The sequence below is a fragment of the Varroa destructor genome, unplaced genomic scaffold, assembly GCF_002443255.2.
Source record: "Varroa destructor unplaced genomic scaffold, Vdes_3.0 BEIS01000001.1, whole genome shotgun sequence".
In the NCBI taxonomy this organism is placed as follows: Eukaryota; Metazoa; Arthropoda; class Arachnida; order Mesostigmata; family Varroidae; genus Varroa; species Varroa destructor.
The window spans coordinates 46,412-71,923 of record NW_019211454.1 but is presented as its reverse complement, the minus strand read 5'-3'; the positions used below and the strand labels follow the sequence as shown (position 1 = coordinate 71,923).

Sequence of the window (25,512 nt, the reverse complement as noted above, 5' to 3'; positions counted from 1 at the left end):
TAATTTGAAGATAACCTATATTATAACATTGGGCACGATCACAGTATCAAATAATTCCTGCGGAGCTATTTTTTAAGACAAAATTAAGAAATGTTAACTTAAAACTGATGGCGTCACACGATAAGTTAAAAAATCACAATAATCGATCGACGAATATAGTTTTTTGCAGGGGTAAAATATAAAAATCCGCATTGCGCTTCGCGCATGGCAGCCGAATAAATCACTGGAAGCGTGACTTTTTTGTTGCCTTTGCGCGTAACACTACCATAAAGTTTGCAGTTTTTACTTATTTGCCGATAGCTGCGTATTAGACTGTAACATCATGTCACGCGGTTTCAGTCTTTTCTTAGGATGGCTGTGAAGGCAAAATTTCCCAGTCAAGTTAATGCCAAAGCTCGGTCTAATATTAACGACAGTTTGACGATACCTTAGCGGATGTCCTGTCATATCTAACCGTATTTATGTTTTCCACAAGCAAGGCTTATGTTGTTTTGGCTGTAGCTTTTAGCTACATTCTAACTACAAAAACGTTCCTGTTGCCTTGTTGAATTAGAAAACACAACGAGTTTTCGTAGGCTTCATGGGCACTTTAAGCATGTTCAGAGCGCCATCCATTCATCTTGTCTTCAAATAGAAGTAAATTAGAGCTAAATGGCGTATTAACTGCCCGCGTTTAGCAGAATATCAATTCAAGTATCACTCTCCGACCACCCAGTCCAGCTCGGTTCTTGTAGCGATGAGCACACAACTTAGGTGGACTGGCTATTGTTGTTCAGTTAGTACTAACCCCACGTTATCAATTCGTTGAACAACATTTCTCCGCAGACGACTGTTGCGTAGTGCATTGTTCCAGATTTGACAGTACATTCATTGATTGAAGACATCTTAACTAAAGACATTGCACTAATGACTTATTTATTTTTCTGCGGTACGCACAGACTTGGTTTACGTTGTATTGTATCGTAAATTAATTCAAACAGATACTTTTCCAGCGTTTTAGCATGTGTCTGAGAAACGCTATTCATGTCTAATCAGCTACGTTCAACTTAACGACATGCGTGGTTACGGAAAATATAATACACTTCAGCTATACGTTCTTCGCAACTGAAAACCCAGTTATCCACTGTTAGTCAACACAATTCGCTCCAATCTTTATTGGAATAGGTTTATTATGTCTATTAGTGTTTTATCAATGCCATCAAGGAAATTCATAATAATAAACGGCCAAACAAGCTTGGATAACAAAAGTGGCCTATGTAATGATATGGCAATTAGAAGTTGAGGGCACTTTTGATTTTATTTTGGTTGGTAGTTGTTCTTAAATATAACAATGCTTTCAGTATGGTTGAGATATTTACAGTTATTTGTGTTTTGCGATTGGTTCTTTGTAATCGTTTCTCGGAGACATTCTCGGCACCAACTTGCTTATTTGGTTTACGAGTTCATACATATTTCCATTAATTTGAGTGTATATATAATCAATTTAAGGTACTGGAGAGACCTTTACTGTACCGTAATTTTTTTTAACTGCAGACGATTTTTATCTACAGTACTCATGAATATGACCTTGTATATCGTTTAGGAAAAACTGATAAGAAAAAAGATGCAATAGTCATCATGTGTCAGAACAATCCGAGAACTTTTTGAAAGCAAGTATAAACGAAATAAAAACATTCACTCGGTAACATAGAGTAGTATACCTATAAAAATGAAATGCTGTTTGGATGCACGTCATTTAATTTGATAATCTGGTAGTGCGTGTTATTTCTCTGAATTCATCCTGTCGGTGGCTATTCATGAATCAAATGTCAAGAGGCTATTAAATATTGTGAAACAACTCGCTTTTACTTTTGTTAATTGATATTTGTTCGTTAATATTTTCCTTCAAACTGTGCTGATGTTATATTATCTTAACATTTTCACTGTACTTTTGATCGATGGTTTGCAAGGACTGCTCTGTTCGATTGTGACTGGTTCACAAGTATTACAAGAAACATGTCGAAGTGTACTTTCCAAAAGTAAACGACTTGTGAAGACGCCAATGAAAACTCCTGCGATAGTGGTAGTTAATTTCCCATTCCTATCTTTCCGTTTATGGTTTGTCTGACAGGATAATGTACTACATGCGAAACATAAGTTTTGATTTGTTCTCAACTGACATTAGGCTATTACATACGAAATTTGTTCCACTTTATTTGCTACGAAAAAGATAAATTGATCCATCTATTTTTCGGCTTTCTCCGAAATAGCGTTCTACTCAAAAATAGATATGCGTCTGTATACGTTTATTTTATAGCATTGGTTGCGTTTTTTTCTGGACCAAAAACAGTTATGAAATGCGAATTCAGGAAGTGGCTCTTAGGTCAGATTTGGTCATATTTTTTTTGTTTCATGCATATCTTCTTACCACATAAATTGCACAAACGCGGGCAAGATTTGACAGAAGAAATTATCTGAGGGTAATCGCACTAACATAGAACATACAAAGGCTGGCAACTCTGTTGTCTGAAGTCCCTGCATAAATAGCTGAATCAATTTCTTTTTATGCTTCTGGGAACCGTCAGGTTTTACAACACATCATATCATCGTCTTATCTTAAGGATTATTTTCTTGAAAACAAATCAGTGAAAACAAATCAGTTTAAGATTATGAACAACCGTTATAGTTTTTTTTTCTGACTGGAGCTAGGCTTTGTGCTAAACAAGGCAGCGGTATTTCAAAACTTCATTATAATATTCCTTTGAAACCGTAAACCGGTCAAGAAAAACTCACATCGATTTTTGGGTTTATTTTGAATAAACAGCATAAATAGATCACAACTATATTGGAATTGAAGATTGAGAGAATCAATAAGTAAGAAATTTGCTACACCATTGCTACTTATATCATATTATGATAGCCGGGTTATCACCGGAGATCCTCTGCATATGCAAAGGAGCAATCACAATATGTAATGTAAGAGCCGTAATCTGATGTTAATGAGAATGAAAAAACGATATTGAATTCTAAAATATTTAAGTACTATGTTTGGATAAATTAAACACTATGTAATTAGACGTTTTACAACTTCATTTTGTAGCGCTGTCTTCATATAATGCGTTGAGCTGATTCGAAAATATCTCTTACTACATGTGCTTAAAATATAACTAAGTATACAGATAATAAATTGGATTGAATGATGCGTCTACCTTGAGTTCAATAACTAGGCACAAAAGCTGGAAAATAAAGGCTCATTTTTTAAAAAGTTTCTATCTTCTGAAGAAAGCGTTCGAAACAAAAGCGCGTATGTACCGTCACCTGCAAGCATAAGCGTTCGGAGTACGAGAGAAGCACATTACCCCTGCAAGGTTCAGACGTTCAATTATCAATACAAGGTCGCAAAAAGGCCTTTCAGACGCACAGAACGTCTGCATCGAACAAGCGACCAATCAGTTTAAAATTATAAATAACCGAAATCCTTAATTCTCAATTCGTTGAGATAAAGCCGTAAAAATGCTCGTTTAAATGAAAACTCAATCTCGTAAACACCGCCTTTTTCTTATGAGAATTAAAACAGAAGCCGAAAACATGTCGTAGGGTAATACACTATAGTATCGGTTCCAAAACAAGTGCAATCTCACTCGAAAGGTCGCTGCAATAAACACGGCACCCTGCGTTTACGTGGCTGGTTTTATAAACTGATCTTTGACAGAAGCAGTGCTGGCTAGTTTTTTACATTTGCTATTATTTTAATTCACCCTGTTTGGTATCGAGCGTATAATATTTTCTCGACAGCTGAGTGTCTGTCTGTGTGTGCGTGTGTTTCTGTGTGCGCCGGTCATTGTTGCAGCGGTGCATTGGCAAAAGGGCCTCCATTACAAATCTAATGTGGATTATGATGCGTACATTCGTATACATAGAAAGAAAGTACGTTCTGGCACAACAACTAACAGGCATTAACAACTGTCTACCCCAACTGCCTTTCTACTATGTACAATGCATGCGCAGTATTTTGCACGGATTTTCGTTGTAGGACTATCACATCCCCAACGTAACATCTTTCTCAGTTACTTGTGTTCACAAAGTTAACAGCTGCTGCGCTAGACATTAGCAACATCAACAAGTCGGGCGCCTACTATTTTCTCGGAACCACTCAGCGACTCGCGCAGTAGCCTCAGGTGTGTCGTACTTTTTGATGAACTCGTGCTTCATAAGTTTGTGATATTTGGGTCGGTTTTTGAAATCCTGAAAAATAATAAGTATATATTTTTAATCATATTTCTAATTAACCCTAGCAATATTTCCAAAAATAAACAGAATTAGCAGTTATGATCAATCGAATATTATAAAATTATGGCTTTTTGTACATTTAGTGGTTGTAAGTACGACTATCTTGAGACAATCCAGTTGTAAGTTTAATGAACTACCAGCTGACGTAATGTTAAATTTTGAAGTCTACACACACCTTCGTAAGACAGAGTTGCACGAAGTCACAGAGTTCTTTGGAGAACATTGCTTCATCTAATCTTGGCGGATCCTGTATTGCAAAATCAAAGTTAAGCATAGTGTAGAGTAGTAACCGTAGTATTAAACTCCATAATATTTCTTATTAGAATAGCAAAAAGGTTGTTAGTTATAGCTCGCTATCGGTTCGACATAATGGAGACTGTTGGCTAATAAATGAATACGTTTGGTCACTGTACTAGTCCGCTCAACAATTACTGTTTGTTATCCATATGCATGACTCGGTTGCCCAGAAATACATGCGTCCCTGTAATTGCCTGCAACACTGCGGTTGTGTTCATTTAAGCATACGTGCAAACTATATTTGAAAGACAATAATATAACCATGTTCCGTTCCAGTTTATAACGTAGGCCTTACAGTGAGATATTAGAAACTACTAAAAGCTTTAGTAAAAATTGCAAAAATAGAGGTGGAGGAGTTAAAGAATAGACGTCAGATATCTGATAGCGGAAACGATATTTGCCAGTGTTCTGCTTACATAGTTATGTGAAAAAAAACTGCGTGAAATAAAATTAAACAAAATTGGGTGAAATAAATTCACTTCGATTCCGATCAAGATTACATTTCGAATTCCATGGCTAACTAAATACGCACCTGGCATATACTGATCTTCCAATATTAATAGCATAGATATATGTCTCGGCCCAGTTTCAGAAAAAATATCGCACTGCAGCGCCAAAAATGTAACACCAAACAATAATAAAGATATTTGTTTATTTCTTGTTTTAATTTTTTGTTTGGTGACCCACTACAAAGGCGAGCTTTTACCTTTACGAAGAGGTATGTATCAAAGCCAAAAAAAACACTTTTTCCCAAAAACTGATAGGTTTTTGGTCCATATCTTTTCAAAAAATGGGGAGCAGGAGCATCGTTAAGACGCTGAGCGTTTCGATACTGGTCCCTACACTTGAATAGACAAAGCGCTAAGTAACACAGCTTATTAAACGAAAAAACCTGAACTCATATTTACTTACCTCAAAGGTATGTACATATATATATTTTTTTATAAAGGTTTTAGCAACGCAAATCATTTCCAAGAACATATATTTTATTCAAATTGGAAATGAAACCAAACTAGTAAGTACTGTTTTGTTTCAATCTAAGTATGTTCCTCAAAATGTTTGTTTTCTAAGCTTTCTAGATCGCTATTTATAAAGAAATGTTTCTGTACTTTGCTACAACCACCGCGTACCTTGTGGAAATTAAAAAGAACAAAAACGTATAAGGAATTCTAAAAGGTCTTACACAAAAATCTTGATAGTTCTTATTATCTTGGGTTTTTATATTTTTCTGAAATTTTGCACACGTAGGCAACTTTGAGCATGATCCTCTATGTATGTAACTAAATGTATTGAATATTTGTGCTCTTTCTTATTATACAAATCACCCTAAATGTACACAATCTTCCAAATAAAAAGATATATTGTCTGCATAATTAAATGCCATTGTTCGTTCATTTATGGGCTTTTGCAGAACAATTAACAATAATATAAATATTAATTATAAGTTTAATGCGGGAAACGTATAGACATATCATCTAGACAGTATCTGTTCCATATTAGTAAGTGCCCTTAGCAATCCTTAACTGTAATGATTTACGATTGATGGCAGTACAGCTGAAGGTTGTGTTTCAAACGCTATCCATAACGTGTAGAGTGAATGACATAAAATTCCATGTAAAGGGAACACTAGCGAAGTTCGTTTTGAAAGGGAAAGTTGTTATATTTACCCATTTATACCCATTGCCACCATTGGCATTTTTGGCGTCACAGGAACTACTACTTCATGCTTCCTATATCATGCTATACTTCCCACGTGTGAAAAGTTTCAGGAAAACCTAAAAACACAATATGACAAGAACTTCTGTATATAACCTTTTAGAAATCCTTATATGTTTTTTATGTTATATGTACATATATGTGATACATATTATATGTTTGCACAAAGTACGTGGTAATTGTAGCAAAATACTTGTCTTCACTTTATAAACAGGGGGTCTAGAAAGCTTACAGCTGTGAGGGCTAGAGTAATGGATAAATGTATTGAGCAACCTACTTAACATGAAATGTAATAGTATGTTCTAATTTAGTTTTATTTCCAATTTGTATAAAATCTATGATTTTTAAAACTATTTGTGTTGTCAGAAGCTTTTTACAAAAATATATATACATATACCTTTAAGGTGAATAAATATAAATTCAGGTTTTTTTCCTTTAACAAGCTGCGTTATTTAGTGCCCTTGTCTAACCAGCCAGGAGCCAGTAACGGAGAATTATAGGGTAAAAATAATTTGCTATGTCTGCCGATTAATTTTCTAGAAAATGAGTTCCTCAATGGTACAGCCGAAAGGACATTCTTTCGCAAATAATTCACTTTCTTCTTTGGAAGAGAAAGCTGTAGCTTCCTCAGGAAAATATTTTTAGTTAACTATTTACTCATTTTATTTTTAAAATAAACGCTCAAACTAAAATTCAAATTAAAATAAGCATATAATAGCACCCCTACTTTTCGATGTTAGTACAAAGTCAACGCTGCCTGTTCTGGAAACCGAAATTATAATGCATGTATCAAGGTAGAGAAGATCCATATCGTTTTTTGAGCCTTAAAGGGATAAAAGTTGAGTCATTATCTTTAATAAATAAAATCGTTATTAATTTCGGGAAGTTAATAGACTGTAATAAAAATAAATAAGTAAAAAATAAACAAAAAAAATATGTTCTTATGAGGCAGTCTAAATTTTCAAAATTAAATAGTTTTTTTGGAAGTCATATAATTTGAAATACAGCATAATCGTGTTACCCGTTCAAGAACGTTGACGAGTAGCTCAAAGTCGGTTGTACAGGATGCGTACGGATGACGGCCGGTAGCAAGTTCCACAAGAGCAATGCCTGAAATAAGTGTACAGGAACTATGAATTACTAATAGTTGAAAATATCGCAAGTTTAATCTTAGATAATTAAAACTAACTACCGGCTAGAGGTAGTTGTCGAATCTACGAAAAAAAATTCTAAAAAACGCCAGTTAAAATTACTTAACGAAATTAAGAGCCAAAAATTGGAAAGTTCTGCTTCCAAATACGTTCTACAGGCATGCGAAAAATCAATGCGACGGCGGAGCTTTAATCTCTGCCTAGTAAAAACTTTTTGTTTGTCAGGGACACCCTTCTGTCAATGTTACGTATCCAAGCTGATTAAAGTAATCAATTATGAGGATGAAATTACTAAAAAAGTCGCATTAGCCTCTTGAAACATTCATACTATGTTATATTACAATTTCATACAGATGGCCAAAGCATTCCGAATGATTTCGCACGAAACAGAAGTATACTGTAATTGAGATTGGGAAGACTGACCTTCTTATATAATAGATAATTAAATAAATATTATAATTCATGGCGTTTTTAAATCTATCAGTGTATCTAAACTGCGCTATTGGCTCATTTTAGGAAACCTATCTACAAAAATACCATAGGTGATAGCACCACTTATCCACTCTTCGCCGCAAATTCACAATACTAAGCTCCTGATTTACTTCCGAGTTTACTTCCTGATTTACTTAAACTGAATCATTTAGGTAACAGTAATGGTGCATTCTTGAGAAAAGATCTACGTCGATATGAAGTAACTGCAGAGGCCCTTTATTTTAAAAGCTGGGCCTGAACTTGGAGCGATACTATTGTAAAGCCCACTCTTTAAATCTTGCCCACAGCGACTTCTGCATTGCTATAGGCCCTAATTAATTATTTATAAAAAAATATTGCCCTAAATAATGGTTTTATTCATCTTTCATTACAATTTCATTACAAATTTGTATCCCCAATGCAGGAGTATGCAAAGAGTATGACACGGCAACAAACGAAGAAACACTACGTTGAGAATTCATACATTTGTGATTAGACAAATCCGGTTCAAGGGTCTTTCGCCGCAAACTTCACTCCTTACCTAGGCTCCAAACATCTGCGCGGACGTCATAGTTCCTACCGACACGTTCCGGGTCAATTCTTTCTGGAGCAATGTAACCTGCTACACCGGCGCTCTGCGTTTTCGCCTTTGATTCAACCAGTTGACCCGCGATTCCAAAATCACACAATTTCACGTTTCCTGCACATTAATGGTACAACACATTATCCAAATAAATCACTACCAATTAAACAACTTCTGTCGTTTGTAAGTATTTTTACCACATTTTAAAGCAAAAAGAAAAAACAAATGTAGACACATGAGAAAACCGTTTAAAAGGATTAAGTTTGGTTTGACCTGTTTATGATACTGGATTAATCTAAATAATATTATGCATACGGAGAAATCGAAAAATTATGAAACGAGGCCTCCTTATGACACATCACAACAACTGCTGAGATGTCTTCTTACTATTATAAGTTCAATTGAGTGTAAGTTCACCCTTACTCGTAATTTTTTTAAGTTAGATTTTTATTATATATATATTTATTATTATTATATTATATATATAAAATTAGATCGTTTGCAGTTAGTACAAGAAAAGTCTGTGTAAATTGACTGACTTAATTGACGGGCATTGAAGAATAATTATTTTAGAAGCAACGATATTGTTTACTGCTAAAATGTTAATGATTAGGTTTTTGTTTCTATAAAGCAAAGGCCATGTTTATCAAAAGCCTGTACAAAGACGCCTTTAGTGAAGCAACAGTTTATCACTGGTATAGTCGAACTGGGAAGTTGAATTCCACGGGCAAGGTGACTGCACTTTTGGACCTCAAACAAAAGTTTTATTTATCAAAGCTGCGGCCGGAATTTTTCGTCATATAACGATGGTGTATTCCAGGTGTTATTTTTTGCTGGTACTAATTGTGCAACTTGTCTTTAGAATGCACCGCGTTTGTTTCCATCTAAGGAGGACACAGTTCATGAGGAACCTACATTTTTTTTATTACCATTTCAAGCAAACAAAGCTGACAAAGAGCGCACCGTTCATGCTCACTTTGCTCACAAACTTCCGTGATCGCGTAAATCCGGTCTTTTGCTTGAGGTCCTAAAGGTGTATTCGCCTTCTCCGTAATCCTTAACCTCTCAATCTTCTTTCTTAAAATGACTGAACCGCTGTAAACTCTTGTTTCGTTAAAGCTTTCTTACTTAGCACTTTGAATAATTTTTTAGTAATTGCATTAGAGTCCTCTAAGCCCTTAGAAACTTAATTATTAAGCATTATATGGTTAAAATAAATAATTAAGAAATTACCTAAATATAATTATTTCATAAGCAAACTATATATTTGCCCCTCAAACTCATTATTCTTCGGTAATACTCGATCAGCTTATAAAAAAACAACGTAAACATCTTGTTGTCTGCTAATGGCGCACAGTTTGAAAATTATTCGATACTCACATTGTCCACTACTTCCTCAATGTTATATTATCGGTTCAGTAAAATGTATTTATATTTGTCAGATACACTACAACAATTATTGCATAACAATTTTTCATACATATACATTATTGTAAATGATTATGGGAAGATCAAGATAAGTATACTTTTAGAAAAGTTAAGATGGTAGGTTATATCTACCGTTTAAATTATTCCTGTATTATGCAGGGCCACAAAAAGGTTTTAACTCCATCTGGACGCAGGCAATGAGTTTTTAATTGCAGTGTATTTGAAAGGTCAGCTCATATAGATCGGTCAGAAAACGAGTTTTAAACTAGATTTTTAATAAAAAACGCAGTTGGTACTCATTGATGCAGCAAATATCTTTTAAATGCTACCGTTTTCTGACATCTCTGCAAAAACTTTTTGTCATGAAAAATCAACCAATCCGTCATTTTAAGTAAATAAAAAAAAAACATTTTTACTCTAAAGTTTATACCTTTTACTTCCTGATAATTTGTCTTTTGGAAAATATTTGATTTAACATACGAACTTTAATTACGATCTACATCCGCGAGACCGCCTACAAGACGCGCTTAACGAAATTGTGATGTGTGTTATAGAATTTTTTAGAAGGTTTTAAAAAATGTAATAATGCACACTTCGGCCATAAATTGTTTTTCAAAGAAGCGTGCTACAAATATTCTGAGCCGTTGCTAATGATGTCGTTCGGCTTCGCCGTGGGCATACAAAGCATAGCTATTTTTGTACAGCTCAGCTTTTGTTGACAAAACTCATCTACAGTCTCGCGACTTACGCATAATAATACCCTTTCGAACATGGTGATGCCCATTAACTGTCTGAAACAGGCTATAGGTAACCACGGCTTGGTCAAGGTAATAGAAATACACTAAGTTATACCATTTGTTCTCGGGGAAAGCAGCTTACGATCGAATGGCTTTAGATTATATTCATAAATGGGCAGCCTGGCAGATAATTTGATCCCATATCTGTTAATCCTCAATCTATTGTTTTTAAGATGATTTTATCGACGTGCATTCCACTGTCCGACAACTTTATCTGGAAACCTGACGTTCGGCTTTACACTAGGTTTCACGTAATATAATTAAAGATAATCATCATTGTTGTCACTAGCGCTACTAAGAATCATAAAGTACTTTGTGTTGGCAATTGTATACTCAACATTTCTTACAAGTCAGGAGAAGTTAATAAATTTTATAACTAGTTTAACTAGTACCGGCTTTAGGTGGCTAAGAAACCTTACAAACCGTTTCGGTCCAAAAGGATGTTGCTAGGTTTGACATCTCGATGAATGACACCGTGCTTGTCTTTGAGGTAGTTAAGAGCCTTCACAACAGATACACAGATGTACCCAAGCATCTGTTCAGGCACCGGCTCATGACTCCGTAGCCTCTGAAGTTTCTCAATGCACGATGTCATTAATTCCATACAGATCCATACCTGCACATGTACAATCATTTCAGTCAATAAACAAAGTCTATATGGTGTATTGCACGCTTATGTGGATGATTCAATGATTCCAGAATCATTGAATATATAATTTGAATATCAAGGCTTAACCTCTACGTTAAAACTGTTTTTCTTGGCATATGATAGAAGTAGTGAACATTCATCCTGCTAGCTTCTACCTGCATATACACATTTAGAGCGTATTAAACAAGAACTTGAGCTTTTTCATATAGAAAATGATATGCCAGAACTTGGATATGTTCACTATTCATTATATTATAACCTTCGCCAAGTTGTAGCTAAATCAAAGCTTCTCTTTCGATAGATTAGATTCCGCACGAAGGGCAGGGAGCCCAGTCATATGATGTACTACAGATAGTGAAAAACTGACGGGTCCCTTCTATTTATGGTTAATAAGAAAATGTATCTGCTCGACTGGTGTCAATACTTAGTGCATCTATGACAAGTGTTAGCTAAACATTATAGCAAAAAGATAAACTCGACGAGCAACACTTTGACTCATTGTTTTTAATTGTAGGATTTTTAATTAAACTAGGATAGGAATAATATATATATAGTATTACCATAGCACGCTAAACTATACAGCTAAGCCGCAGAGCCTATGAAAGTATGTAATTATAAGATTTAACCATATTCGCTGGTCCAGTTGCTAGGAACTGTCTATACGAAACAAAATTTGGTGTTAACCAAGTCAGCAAACGTAACCATTATACATATATATATATTTAAAATTTCGTATGAAGCTTCTAGGCTTTAATGATGTCCTTGAATGCTATGAATGTAATTAGTTTTAAGCTAAAATTATAAACGCAGATAGGATAAATTAAACAATTGTTTAAGAAATTACATTAAATTAAAAAAAAAATACAACAAATACGAACAACGTACATATGTCAAGTTCAGATATGCTACGACTCCATTACGATTTCTCATAAATCCAGGGTGGAGAAAAATCAATCGTTAATGATGAAAATGATCCGGGAAAGTTTGATGAACAAATCCTGGCATAGGAATAAACGGATTAAGTGTCAAGGCAATAGAATACTTCCATTAGCGCTTAAACTTGTGGACGATAGTTTGTTTTGAAACGACATACCTCGGAATCGGTAACGAAATACCCGTAGCAGTGAACAATGTGTGGACAGTCGGTGCAACGAAGAACCACATCGAGATCCATGTAGATTCGTCTGTTTTCTTCTGGAACTCCACTTTTTCGCATTTGTTTTACGGCCATAACACGCCCACTAGCCACGTGCTGCATCTTCACTACATGACCACACGTTCCTGTTCCAAGATCTTCCAATCGGAGAAGGGACGTTGGGTCTACGTCCTTAAAGATTGTTCCTGCAAAATGACAACCAAATACATACACCTTAGCGTTTAGATTACAAACTACAAAATCATGCTTGGCAACATATATTTGCATTTTCTTAACCACAACTCAAAAGTCGGAAACTCAACAACAATAAACCAAAAGACATTTAATTGAGGCTAAGCATGATTATGAAATAGTAATGAACAAAAACTTATCACCTTGTCTTTTCTCAAAGAGGATTGCAAAAATGTCCCCGTTTATCAAAAATCTAACCTTAAGGCTTATTGGTATGCAATCTAATTGAATGCAAACTAACGAAATTTTAGCATTTTACCTTACGCAAACACATTTTTTTTGTAAAGCTAAAGTTTAGTATGACCATTGCTTAGCCATTGCAATATCAAGCTTAATAGCCAAAACCGCACTATTGTATCATCGCATTTCGTGTAATTTTGATGCCAGTTTTACACCTGTTTCGCATTAGCCTGATTAAACATCGGTAACCTTTGTGTAGATTGTTACGTTTTTGGCCACAAAAGCGAACTCTTTTTTGTAACCAATATGTTTATATAAACATATGTTGTGTCAGTAACACAATATCATTGACTATACTTTTACGCAAGGCAGTGTTCATTATGAGCAAGAAATTAATATCTTGACAACTGATGCATATCCATAGGATTTCTTACGCCAAGTGTCAGCACTTCATAAGGGTTTTAAATTAACCAGTTAGTTGAAGAAGGCATCGTTTACCGTATTTTTCTTTCGTCATTGCCTATTGTAAAGCATCAGTTACCACAAAAATGCTAATTCAATTTTTCGAATTGTTTCAATTTCTTAAATATTTTTTACTTTTACGCTGCGTCTGATTGTTATTTTTTCACGTTAATCTTTAGTATGTTTTTCATTTTAAAAGTCATTGAAATCATCATGTTTTAAAAAGTAGAACATTTATCCTGGAGATCTTACTGCAGATCAAGTCACTTAGTACGAAACGTCGCTACATTTTCTTGCGTTCTAGACGCACTTGCGCTCTTTAAAATCTAAAATTATTCACTTAGATTCTCTCGAGCTTTTAGCAGATGAGTTGTGCTAAGCCGCAGAAAATCCGAAATATTGAGTGATTGAAGAATGTGACTCCCGTCATGGAACTACAGTGGCGGTATAAACCTTGTATTCTATTCTTAGTTTTCTTATTCAAAATTTCTACGTTCTACAACCAACGGAGCTGTGAATGCATTTAAGGGCTACTTCACTAACCGGGTCCGCACCTTCTGTCATTTTCTAGATCGGGCCCTCTTTTTATTACTTTCACCAAGCATACTCCATGCAACCACCCTTCCTAAATGTCTATCGTGCATTTGACGAGCTACGCCACGTGCTATGACTAGGACAGCTAACTCGTCTACATGAGGGATCGTCTACCCCCCCCCCCCCCGCGCCTAACTAATTTTATGACGTCGTTGTATGTCATATTTTACAGTAGAACTTCTAATATCGACATTAGCACAATGAGATCTCTGCGGTTATGATGCAGGTTTTATGCTCATGCATCGCCATCTCATTGCTAAGATAGGAAACAGTTAGTCTTTGCATGCACGCTTCCTTCTGTCTCGTGGCTCCCATGACAACTTTTCAGTTAAGAGAGACATTTCCCACGTTCAGCAGAATTAGTGTGCACAGCCCTTTCGACCATTGGTTCCTGGTTTCCTGTCTTTTGGCTTCCTGGAGTATTCTTTCTACGGCCATCTTTGTTAGCCGGCTTTCACGCAAAGTACACTTGGAATTAGAAAAATTTTTTCACTCAATTTTGGCCGCAACTATTCTGTTAATATTTGCCTCTATTGTTTTTTATATGATGTCAACTAGACATCGGGTGATAGGCCCGGGGTCGGTGGGGGCCTTGCCTAATTTCCTGGTTGGGTTGCTTTACTAAGCTATCTAATACACTTTAATAAGTCTGGTTTGTCGATTACGGCTAAAGTGTACTGTCAACAATTGGAAATGATAAAAAAAAAATCCGCACTACGCAACCAAGATCAATGAACAGAGTTAAACCACTCTTATTGTACGACAACGCTTAATTTGACACAACAAGAATTAAGGCGGAAGAATACAAGAATTGGAAAGACAACTGAGGACTCTTTATTGTTCACTCGCCAAACTGTGCCCCTATAGATCACCATTTTTTGGAGTTTTTCAAAATCCCAGCAACCTATTCATTGGAAAAGCTATTCAAATCTCAATATAGTGTCGAGATTGTTTTTCGAAACTATGTATACTCTCGTACCCTAGACTTTTACAGCAGCGGAGTAAGTTACTATTTAAATAGAAGAAGACCATAAGCAATAATGATATATACTTTAATTGGAAACAGGAGAAATAAGTTGCGTATATTCTCCGCTACTCACTTCTGATGTTAAACCAAAAAACAAAGTATGTCCATTTTGCTTGTCTGTGCATATTCTTATCTGGTAGACTTACTGTAGTTCTCGAGAAAGACTATCAACCTAAAGTTATATAATAAGTTATAAGGAAATTGTAAGCTAATCCCAGATCGTATTATGAAAATCCGAGAGAAGTGTGAACTCTCTACGGCGGCTTGAAACTTCTGAAAGCCTAAGTTGTAAAAATTTCTTCATATTATCTTAACATCTAACCACAGACAACGCCCATAGAAATATATATTTGGGTTTTACCTCCGCGAGATGAGTATGTTGAAGCAGTGAATGCGCAAAGGCCATAACGAACCTCAGCTTGAGGCTCCCACGGGCTTGTGTAAGGCAATAAGAGAACAACTAAGAAGGTAGAAAATTTCTAGTCTAGCTTGTTGCAACGAGTAATTGTAATACAGTAGTACCAACCATCTTCGAAGGTCAACTTTTGAGCATTCTGCATAATATCGCGGTGTTGTCTGTTTTCTGTTGATTGGACCCTGCGATAACTCTGCGGAGGCCCTCCCCCGACGATGATTTCTCTTGGGCGACCTCGTAGTTCCTCAGATGAAAAGTCGGTCGAATGGCCCCGTTGCGCGCGGGGTCCGCTAGAAAGTATCGGGGCTGAAGGAGGCCCTCCTGTAAGTGAGGGGATTCCATTCGTCCGGGGCAGGCTGCCACTACCATTAGGAGTGCCGGAGTCTATTGGTAGGTTTCCCGGTCGTGCGCGGCTCCTGTAACAAAAGATTGTTCAATCTCTCGACCATAGGATGTACAATAAAACCCAACAGAACTCGATCTCTGTGAATGAATTATACAGTATTGCTTCAGTTAGAAACCATGTGCTGCTGGTATATCAAAAATCAATTTTTCAATATTTGTACACCTCAAACACTGTTAAATTACGTTACCGGTATCACTTTTTTATTTTAAGCCCCGATATGATCCTCAATAAAAATCATCTTTTCAGTAAATGCCCATACTAATGTTGATACTACAGAGGTAGATATTTTTGTAACATACAACTCTTATAATGAAAACATGATCGTAGGACGAATTTTGAGATAGTCGTGAAAAACTAAGGTTTTGATTAAATTCTATGCATCTCATTAAACACTACGATCTTGATAGATGGATATTTGCAAAACAATAACGATCGTCAATGTAAAAAAACACTATTAGCTAAATTTTAGAGTTAGAGTGGTTTTCCTTTATGCATAGATGGCAAGTCTTTGATCCAAGAGTTGTATTACCATAACGCTGGAGTACCGTTCTGTCATTCGAATTATACCCGTCCCTACAGAAGAAGTCCCTATTGCTGTTCGGGCATAAATTAATTTCATAAACAATATTTGCCTTAACGAAGAGTTTTATTAACAGTGTATTGTTAAAACTACAAAATCTACTTAAGTAAAGAAAATAAATTAAATTATTTAAAATGTGTTCGGTTGTTTGTTGGTTTTAGCCGACGGATATCGCTGCTTCCCAGCTCCATTGAGAAAAATATTGCCACCAATTGCTTCATTCTATATTAACTATTTGGCTGTAGCGATATAGGTAAATAAGGTATCTAACTCAGATGTCCAGTACCAGGATTCAATCTGTACAAGAAATTTCTCGGGTATGGCAGTAAACGCTTATAAATACTATCCTTGTAGTCCATTTGACGGTTACCGTGAATCAAGTGAACCACGGCATCACGTGAGTTAGCGTTTACAACTTTGACTTTCATGTAAAACTAATAAAATAACTTTTCCGTCGGAGCTTTAAGTCCACTAGACAGTAGGATTCAATCAAATGCAACGCGAGCCATTGCAAATGCGTGTGATAAGTTAAAATAGCTAGTTCATCAACTTCTTAAGTCGATTAACTGACCACATTGCAGAATTTACCGTAGGAAGCTCGCATTGTCGCTTGATGAATTATTGCCACATAAATCGTGAAGGGTACTTTTAAAAGTTCCTAATATCAGTTCATTGCTTTACGTTTGGCCGGCGTGAATATATATGATTATATTTGCTTCTCGTAGTACAATCAAATCGGTCGTACCATCCACAGTCAAGGTCTTTAGCGGAGGTATCAATGCCGAGAAGTTTCAGCTTTGCAAAATAAAGCAATCTAAAATATACAAATCTAATGCAATTGATCTAAGTCGCAAAAGTTCAACCTCGGAAGTTGCTAGGCTGTACAGTCAACATAGATCGACGGTTGGTGGTCTGCTCGCTATGTACAGTGTTTATTGATTCTAGTAGTCTTACCAAATAATTCCATTGAGCTCACGACAACTAGATCTTTTCAGTAGGTATTTGAGATAACATGTTCTACAAAAAAAAGACAATGACGTACCATTTTCCATTATCAATTTCTTTAATGCTTTGTGGTCACTGTTTCGTTCCAAAGTATCATTCTACCTATTCCTCTCCAATCAAGCTGCTAACGCCAATGTAAAACGTAAACTACGTCATTATAAGAGAAGGGCAACTTTAAAATAACTGATGATAATTTGCAGGATTTTTATAATGACGCATAATGTTTCGTTATAAATTCCCATTATCTCTGTTGTTCTAACTCCTAATGTATCTGGCAGTTTTCTCGGTCAAGTATACTTCGGCACAGATGTCTTGGCTCTGCCTGAAAAACATTCAGGAGAATCATTCCTGATGATAATTCTCATGAAGCCTCTCTTTAGGGACCTCTCAGGAATATCCGTTGCCATGTTTAACTGTGAGATGTCCTCTTTTGTTTCGCGGGCATTCATAGTCATCAGTGATCGAAATCAATGAGTCTTTGGTTCGTGTTCATAATTTATAGAATAAACTGGCTTTCTACTTAAGCTAAGTATTTCCAGTGCCTACTAATGGCGAAGTATTTCGAGACCACTGTAGGCGCCTTTAATGTTAAAGAAGATCTCCAGCTAAACTGTTGGCTTAAATCTATGTTATATTTGTCGTAAGGCCGTCACGTACGTTATCCTGGGATGAACCAATGAGTTCGTTCGTCGATATATAACCTAACCTTTGTGTGTGTTTTGCTGTGCCCCCCCCCAACTTCCGGTAGTCCGGAAAATATCCTACGTATAACTGCTTTTATAGTCAACCTGGCAGTGGACATTCCTATCTTTCGCAGGGGACTTACAGTGCTTTTTCGAGAACCTATTAGGTTCAATCGTAGTTCTTACATTTGCTGCCGCTGGTGGAAAGTAGTTTAAAAAAGAGTAATGGCTCGTCGAGATATGGTCGTCGATAACTGCGGTACCTTTTATAATCACTGAATAGCCAAAACTACCTCCTCCTGATGCAGTCAGTGATTTAAGTATAACATTGAACGCAATTTTAACACCCTTACTTCAAGACAGACTGTCTGGTAGATTTCTGGGCTGGATGCAATCTGATCTTTCTAGCTATTTGATTATTCTATCACTTTATTACTACCGGGTTCATATGTTTAGTGTGAAAATATGACAATATGTTTGTCGATATAGTTCAGATACAGCTATGTGTGTCAAATTCTTTATTAGGCATTCTACGACAAAAACGTAGAAAACGGATTCAAACCTTACGAATGCCGGAAAAGGTAAAGTTGAATAAATTGCAAATTTAATTTACTGGTCAATCCGACTTTATTCCAATGCTAAACACTTAGCTTAACGGCAAATATGTGTTCAGGTCTATCTAAAGTTGATAGGAAGTATGATGTAAATTACTTAACAAGTCGTCAATTCATCGTTTATTCAATTACACAATAACGTTACTGTAATAAAGATAAGGACCGAATAAAAGCGGCGATTTTACCCTTTCTTCTTACTTATTTATGATTTCTACCCACCTGCTTCCTCGAAAGCTATGTGAACCTCCATTTTCAGCTTCTAAGCGCGCTCCCAGCCCCTGAAGCTCGCGGTGCAAATCATCCTCGCCTGAAGTTATCGCAGGCATCGTTGCCACCCTGCTTCACCAATATGAACGAGAGCTTACTTGGGTGCTCACTTTACCTTGATTTAATATTCAGTACATGTTTAAGTATTTGCATTGCTTTAAATCGTTTTTCCGATTAGGTTCATAAGAGTAAACTTTATGACCGAAAAATATACTTATATGAAAAAGTTCAGAATTACTGCACACGGAGTACTAAGAACTTTTTATTGAATACCATATAATACCATAATCACTACCAATCTTGCGTTAAAATTATTTACAGAAGCGTTGACTATACAACTACTGATTACAATTACGTCGGTCGAAAAATATTGTCTTCAACTATTTCTTACAATACTTTAGCTGTGACTCCAAGTAAATCCAAAAGTCGTGTTTACAATCATGTGATTTTAATGATGAACATTTCGTGTCATAGTTAAACAAAAATCGTAGCCCAATATTTATGTCATTATTATTATTATTATTATCATGAAAAGCTGTCTCCATGAGGAATGCTGTTGAACCTTTTACCCGTCTTTTTTTAAATTTAGTAACGATTTATTATGGCGAAGTGTTTCCACAGCAAAGCTGTTTCCATAAGGTAGTCACTTCCTGTTCCTAGTGGCCAAATAATAATAGTTCAGTTTAATTTCTGAACGCCTTTATATTTGCGATTGCTAAGACGCTGAGCGGAAAAAATTAAAAATTGCCGTATGGTTTGCTAAGTTTGGCAAACATTTTACGAAATTTTGTTGTTTTTTTTTTAAAGAGTTACGAGTTTCAAATGTTGCACATTATATTCTGTCTGAAGAATAAATCAAAATCACAAATAGTACCTGTGGTGCAGAAGGCTTTTAAAAATCATGCTATAGGTCATTACTGAGTGTACTAATCGTAGTAATGCGACGGCTAAGGGAGCCTTGGGGGTTTGCCTTTCTTTTTGCCTATCTGTTATAACGAATACGGACGAAAACGTGCAGTGAAGTAACAGAACTTATCCTGGATTACCGTCGAATTACCCCTAAAAGCTCCCAAAAGAATTCAATAATTCACGTGAGTCACTTCAGACCGTTTTGAAAGGCAATTTGTAGGCGAGAATGTTTATAGCCGGAAGTGTTCTGAAAAACCTGGGTTTGAACCACATGTGGTCTCATTTATAAGTGTCGCACGAGGATCTCAATAAAACAAAAGGAGCCGAATTTGCTCTAACGAGTCACTACAAGGGACGAGTGGAAACAAAAACACAGCTGTCTGGATAGGTGGATAGACCGAAGAAAACTACGATCCAAATCAAAATTAAACTTATTTTTACTGCTTCGTTCGACCATCAGAGCACTGTGCATTATAAATTTGTGTTGAATGGTTCGACGGTCACGAATGAGCATTACAAACAAGTTTCAAGAAAAGTACATATGCTGGCCGTATCGTAATTTTCTCAGCATACTCCCATATCGCCCGTTGTATAAGTGTTTTAGTTCTTCCGTTACATTTTGTAGCACTCACTATCTGATGTGATTAAGTCAATTCAAACCTCAAATAATGTTTTGTACGAACATCAAGATCCTTGGTGTTACTCCTAACACTTCAATATGAATCAAAACTTTCGGAAAAGAGAAAGACAGTACTACTGAGGTTTGTGGAAGAAATTAACAATACAACGTGATAAGCTCGTAGTGGAGTCGTGCAGTTCCCAAAGTTTCTACCCACACTTCTGTTTATTTTATCTGTGAAAATTATGGGAATGGTATTCCACACTTGCATATAGATACCAATGGTGCTATTTATAGCGGTATCGATAACGAATGGCGCCCCCATGGTATTCGCGCAACGATAATGTAACGGTTGATGCCCGTACAATAAAGGTATCCTGAACCTTCTTCCGCTGCCTGAATGCTACAGAAGAGCTTCAGAAATAACACCTGCAGCATTAGGTCAATCCCAATATACAAAACTGATCCTCCATATCTATGAAACGGCAACGAAGGCAGAAGAAGTTTTCCAGTTCGCAAATGTCCTTGACGTCCTTCATTCACGAAGTCAGTGCCAAAATGCCGTCCGACTTGCTAATTTATTTGCTTGATCAATTCCTAAGCTCATAAGAGCTCATCGGTAATTTAAATTGCGAGAATATTCTGCTCGGTGTGGCCTGGAGGGTATCGGCGTCAGGAACTCAAAATATAATTGTCTGGCGAAACCGGCCTCAAGAATGTATCCATCCTAGGAATCAAGATGGCTCGCACTTATATTGGTTACACATTGCTGACTTTCATTTATGAGCATTTAGATAGTAGTCGTTATCGACTCACATTGCATGAGCCAACAACAAGGCCGTCATCAACGAGTGTCCTTGTAGAACTTCACGTTACTTGTATGCCAGTTGTAATTTTGTTACACTTGAACGTTGTAGATATGTGTAACTATGGCTGAAGTAATTGCCCAAGACATTCTAAAACATATTACGCAATATATGAAAAATCGGAAGTTTTACAGTGAATAAAAAGACTTGCCAACTTTCCTTTTTATGAATACATATTCAAGCAGAGTTTTAGGATAAATTTGACGCGACTTCTCAGTTCGCGGTATATAATTTGACTTAATCCTTAGCGTTTCCGGTTGAACCTAGACTAATGAAGCCTCAATTGTGGGTATCACAGTTTGCTCGTTTTCTTATTAGGAATACCCGACTTCAATATTGAAGTAAAAGCCATATTACGAGACATTCCCGTATGTACTCCTCTTGTAGATGTTCCCATACGTTTTACCACAACACAAATAAGCGCCCGTTAACCAGGTTATAATTTTCTTAGTATTCTAGTAACACGGTACGAAAACGGTAGTTTTTTTTTCATATCTGCAGTAGTGTAGGTGTTTGCACAGATGACCATACCTATTGCACAGCTTTCTGACTCGCACCTAAAAGACACATGTTTCACAAATTTATGTTAGACATATGTGTTTGCTTTAATTAACTTAGGACATGCTATGATACATATGAGATATGGCCTGACCTTAAAACAATAAACAAGTTTTGGAACGACTTGACTTTTGCATGTTCCTTAAAATATAAGCGTACAATTCTACAGAATAACAGAAAGGTGTAATGCTGATCTAGCTGATTGAGGTTAAAAGGTTTGAGAAATAGAACAGTAAAAAGCTTGAAAATTACAGCGAGTAACATTTCTAACGGGTTAAAACATTGCTATTGGCTCATGCTCAAATTAACTTAAGCAACGATCTTTGAGAAGAAGCCCAGTTGTCGTTTTTAAGTGTTGAAAAAGTCGTGTAGATTTAAATCTACCGAGTATAGTTTGAAGCTAACTGAGTCACAAACCCCAATAAGCATTGAATGGCTACGTTACCTAAAGGAAGTGTTTCATACCTACTAAAGCTACTATAGACAAAAAGCGCTCACATAAATATATGAACCTTTTTTTTTTGTACCTTGAATAATTCGACTTTAACGACTAGTTCTGCAGTTGTTCAGCTCTTTCAGAAAAACTATGTTCAACTGATCGCGTTGTTCTCTTACGGTTGTCACATTCTTTTACTGCACAGTGCGTGATTATATCACTAGAACCAAAACATTTGTGTTTCCTATATAAGTGTTGTCACATTTAGCGGCTTTATATAAAATAGACGTCTCAAAAATGTTTAACAGCTTTATAAAATAATCACTGAAAATAGAATAAACGTGAAAAACAAGACGTTTCCCACATCGCTAACGATTTTGGTTATACGCTTGTAACGGTCAAATTTTTTTAAATGTTCATATTTCGAATAGATCGCATTCTGGAAACAGATAGACAAGCTCGTCTTAGCTTGAAGCTAGCTCAAATAGCATTTGTAACGCACAATAAAAACACATTAGTAGGATGAAGTTTATACTTTAATCCTCACTCTTATATGTAGTTCAATCGGTAAACGCCGCTATAAAAGCTTCACGAGTGCCTCATGGGAAAGTTAAAATCAAGATCCGCCTAAAAAGAATTAACATGAACGTATTCTGAGACTCCGCAACTGTCATTCTAGCGTCCGCAAAGACTACCTAAGGTTCGGGAACACGACTTCCGAAACTTGCCTTTATGGTACAGAACAAGAACAAGACGTTGGTCTAATAAGGTCCTCTGGTTTGCTTCAGTTGTTATAGAATGTGAATTTTTAGGATGAGCCAGAAAATGTATGCGTGGGGTGAACAAAAATGCTTCTTGATGTTGTTTCCACAAATTTTGAAATCATACAGAATACGACACCGTGACCTATCTTAGAACCATTGCTCTCTTAAAGAGCATTCCTCTACTTCCAAAAATAAGAACTGTCAATCGAAACGCCAACCTCTTTATATGTATCAGCATTCTTTTTCGATTCGCTAAGTAATTACCTACTCACAGGCGTCGACGAAAAGCGGAATCAAGGGAGACGTTTTCATTGCATCCACAACCAACAACAAAGTTCTTTGATCAATCGGCTCTGTTTAAAAAAATGTGGCATGAGCGGCCGATCACGGTCAGCGCAAATGCAAAACGGCCCATGCGATTTCACCATTCTTTAGCTAGAATTGTATTTAGGCTAAATATATTGTTTGCGAGCGCGCTATCTCCTTAAGGGCCAATATTAAGTTAGATGGGTTGATTTGGCCTTAAATATACATACATTAGTAGATGATATATAATGTTATCATAATTCTGTACCTTTGTTGGACTGCGCAATGTTGTAAAAGGAGACTGACTATGTGCTACTGTCGTTTATTTTCTATAATTGACACTTGAAGCCGGTGCACGTGAAGTAGAGTATATCGTTTAGTAAGTACTGATACCAACAAAATACCGCGACGAAACAGGAACGAACTTTGCGAAAAGTACCGCTTGGAACACAGACAATGACTTATTTCGAAAACAACCTTTTCACGATCACTTTCCACAAAACAACAACTTGGTTGAAATTGATCCTGATATTAATAATAGCACTCTAGCTGGCGATGGAATTATTACCAGATACGGAGATCCTATTCGGCTAGCAGTTAAGTTCGGCCTACCGCCAACGTTTATTTTGCAAACAAACAGCAACTAGTCAAGAGAAGTTCCCCTTTTTTGATATCCAATCAAATGATGTTCGTTTGTCCCTTCGGTAGTATTCTTCTCGATCAGACATGCACAAGAGTAAACAGTAACAACAATCGAAATGCGAATGAACGAATTCTCTGGGCCTAGCTGCTCATATAGAAAACATAACATCAACAAAACGGATAAACGGATGATATCATCGGAAGGCGCGGGCGATTCGACACCTTCTGTAAGGAAGGCAGCATTCCTTACAGACTGTGTTGCCTAGCAAGAAATAAGGTAGCGTCAATATGTGAGAGTAAATCAATTTAGATACCGTAAGGATCCATTTGTTAGTGTGAATAAAAAAAATTAGCATAGAAATTATACGGGAACAATAGGTAAACAACAATAAGACGACTACTTTATTACATATATTTAAAATTGCTTTAGAATTGCAATAGAAACATACCTCATCAATTTGTAAGAATGTGTGCTAAACAAGTTTTTTTTGTCAACAATAATATCACTGGAGAAATGCTAGAATAATAGTCAACCGGAATACTAAAAATAGAAATGGTCTGGTTGATTCTAGATTATTAATTAATTCTAGAAGGATGATTAGTTTAAATGTTATAAAAGATTATAAGGACTTTTTTTTACCTCTCTTCAGTATTCTTTGAGCAAGTATTTATGACACAATACACATAAGTATTCTCATGTAGAATGTATGACATTCTTTATTTTCTTAGTAAAACTTCCACTTGTTGAACCATGGAGGAACGTCCTGTCAGTTCTGACAATCAATTGGGGAATTCATATTTAGCCTAGTTCGAAGTTTGAATGAAATCATTAAAATGGGGTATTGCATTGACTGAATAGAATGAATAACCGTCTAGGCCGGCAAAGAGTTTTTCTTTTAAGCAGCGAGCGAAATTTCTAACCAATCTACCAAATTAGCCCTAAAAATACTGACGTGTGTAGAATTACTGTTTATTCTTTTGACATTGAAACGATTACACAAAGACAATATACATCTATATATGATTAAATAAAGATTAATGTTATAATACCGTCAATAGGTGATAACAGCACCAGCTTGGCTATTATTCTGAATTTGTGCATGAAACATGTACGTGCGTTGCTACGAAATCAATACGGTTATGTTCGTCTGAAATACAATGACCAGCCTACAAACTATGATTTTTAGCTACTGATGCTTCAAAATGACGGTGATCCAAAAACCTAACGCTTTATATCAAAAAATCTGACAGATAACTCCACACTATGCTACCAAACGTGTCCCATAGCGTAAAACGCACGTAACCGACCACAACTAATTCATAGTTATACAATTCGCTTCTTCAGGAGACGCTAGAACAAACAAAGCATACCATCGTAATTTGTAAAGGAGCAGGGTAGGAATTCGTAGTAGCAACTACCACTCACACCCC

At 36.2% G+C, this 25,512-nt stretch overlaps 1 protein-coding gene across 1 annotated transcript; it reads right to left on the bottom strand.

The window, feature by feature from the left end:
• Positions 1-1,116: 1,116 nt before the first annotated feature.
• On the bottom strand, positions 1,117-24,076 carry LOC111248800 (dual specificity mitogen-activated protein kinase kinase 7-like). The gene is made up of 10 exons (XM_086976093.1): positions 24,008-24,076; positions 21,907-21,932; positions 18,934-19,050; positions 15,538-15,842; positions 12,455-12,702; positions 11,136-11,328; positions 8,446-8,604; positions 7,304-7,392; positions 4,445-4,516; positions 1,117-4,224 (listed from the first exon to the last, which is right to left on the bottom strand). The coding sequence occupies exons 3-10, from the start codon at positions 19,038-19,040 to the stop codon at positions 4,096-4,098; spliced, it is 1,302 nt and encodes a 433-aa protein (XP_086832219.1). The 5' UTR covers positions 19,041-19,050; positions 21,907-21,932; positions 24,008-24,076; the 3' UTR covers positions 1,117-4,095.
• Positions 24,077-25,512: the final 1,436 nt, after the last annotated feature.

What these genes read in the sequence shown, in the direction of transcription:
- LOC111248800 (XM_086976093.1), bottom strand. Translation starts at nt 19,040, where the DNA reads ATGCCTGCGATAACTTCAGGCGAGGATGATTTGCACCGCGAGCTTCAG. An exon ending in AAAGTTGACCTTCGAAGATG is followed by an intron (nt 12,703 to 15,537) that starts GTTGGTACTACT and finishes GTCATTTTGCAG; the next exon opens with GAACAATCTTTAAGGACGTA. An exon ending in ATTTCGTTACCGATTCCGAG is followed by an intron (nt 11,329 to 12,454) that starts GTATGTCGTTTC and finishes GTACATGTGCAG; the next exon opens with GTATGGATCTGTATGGAATT.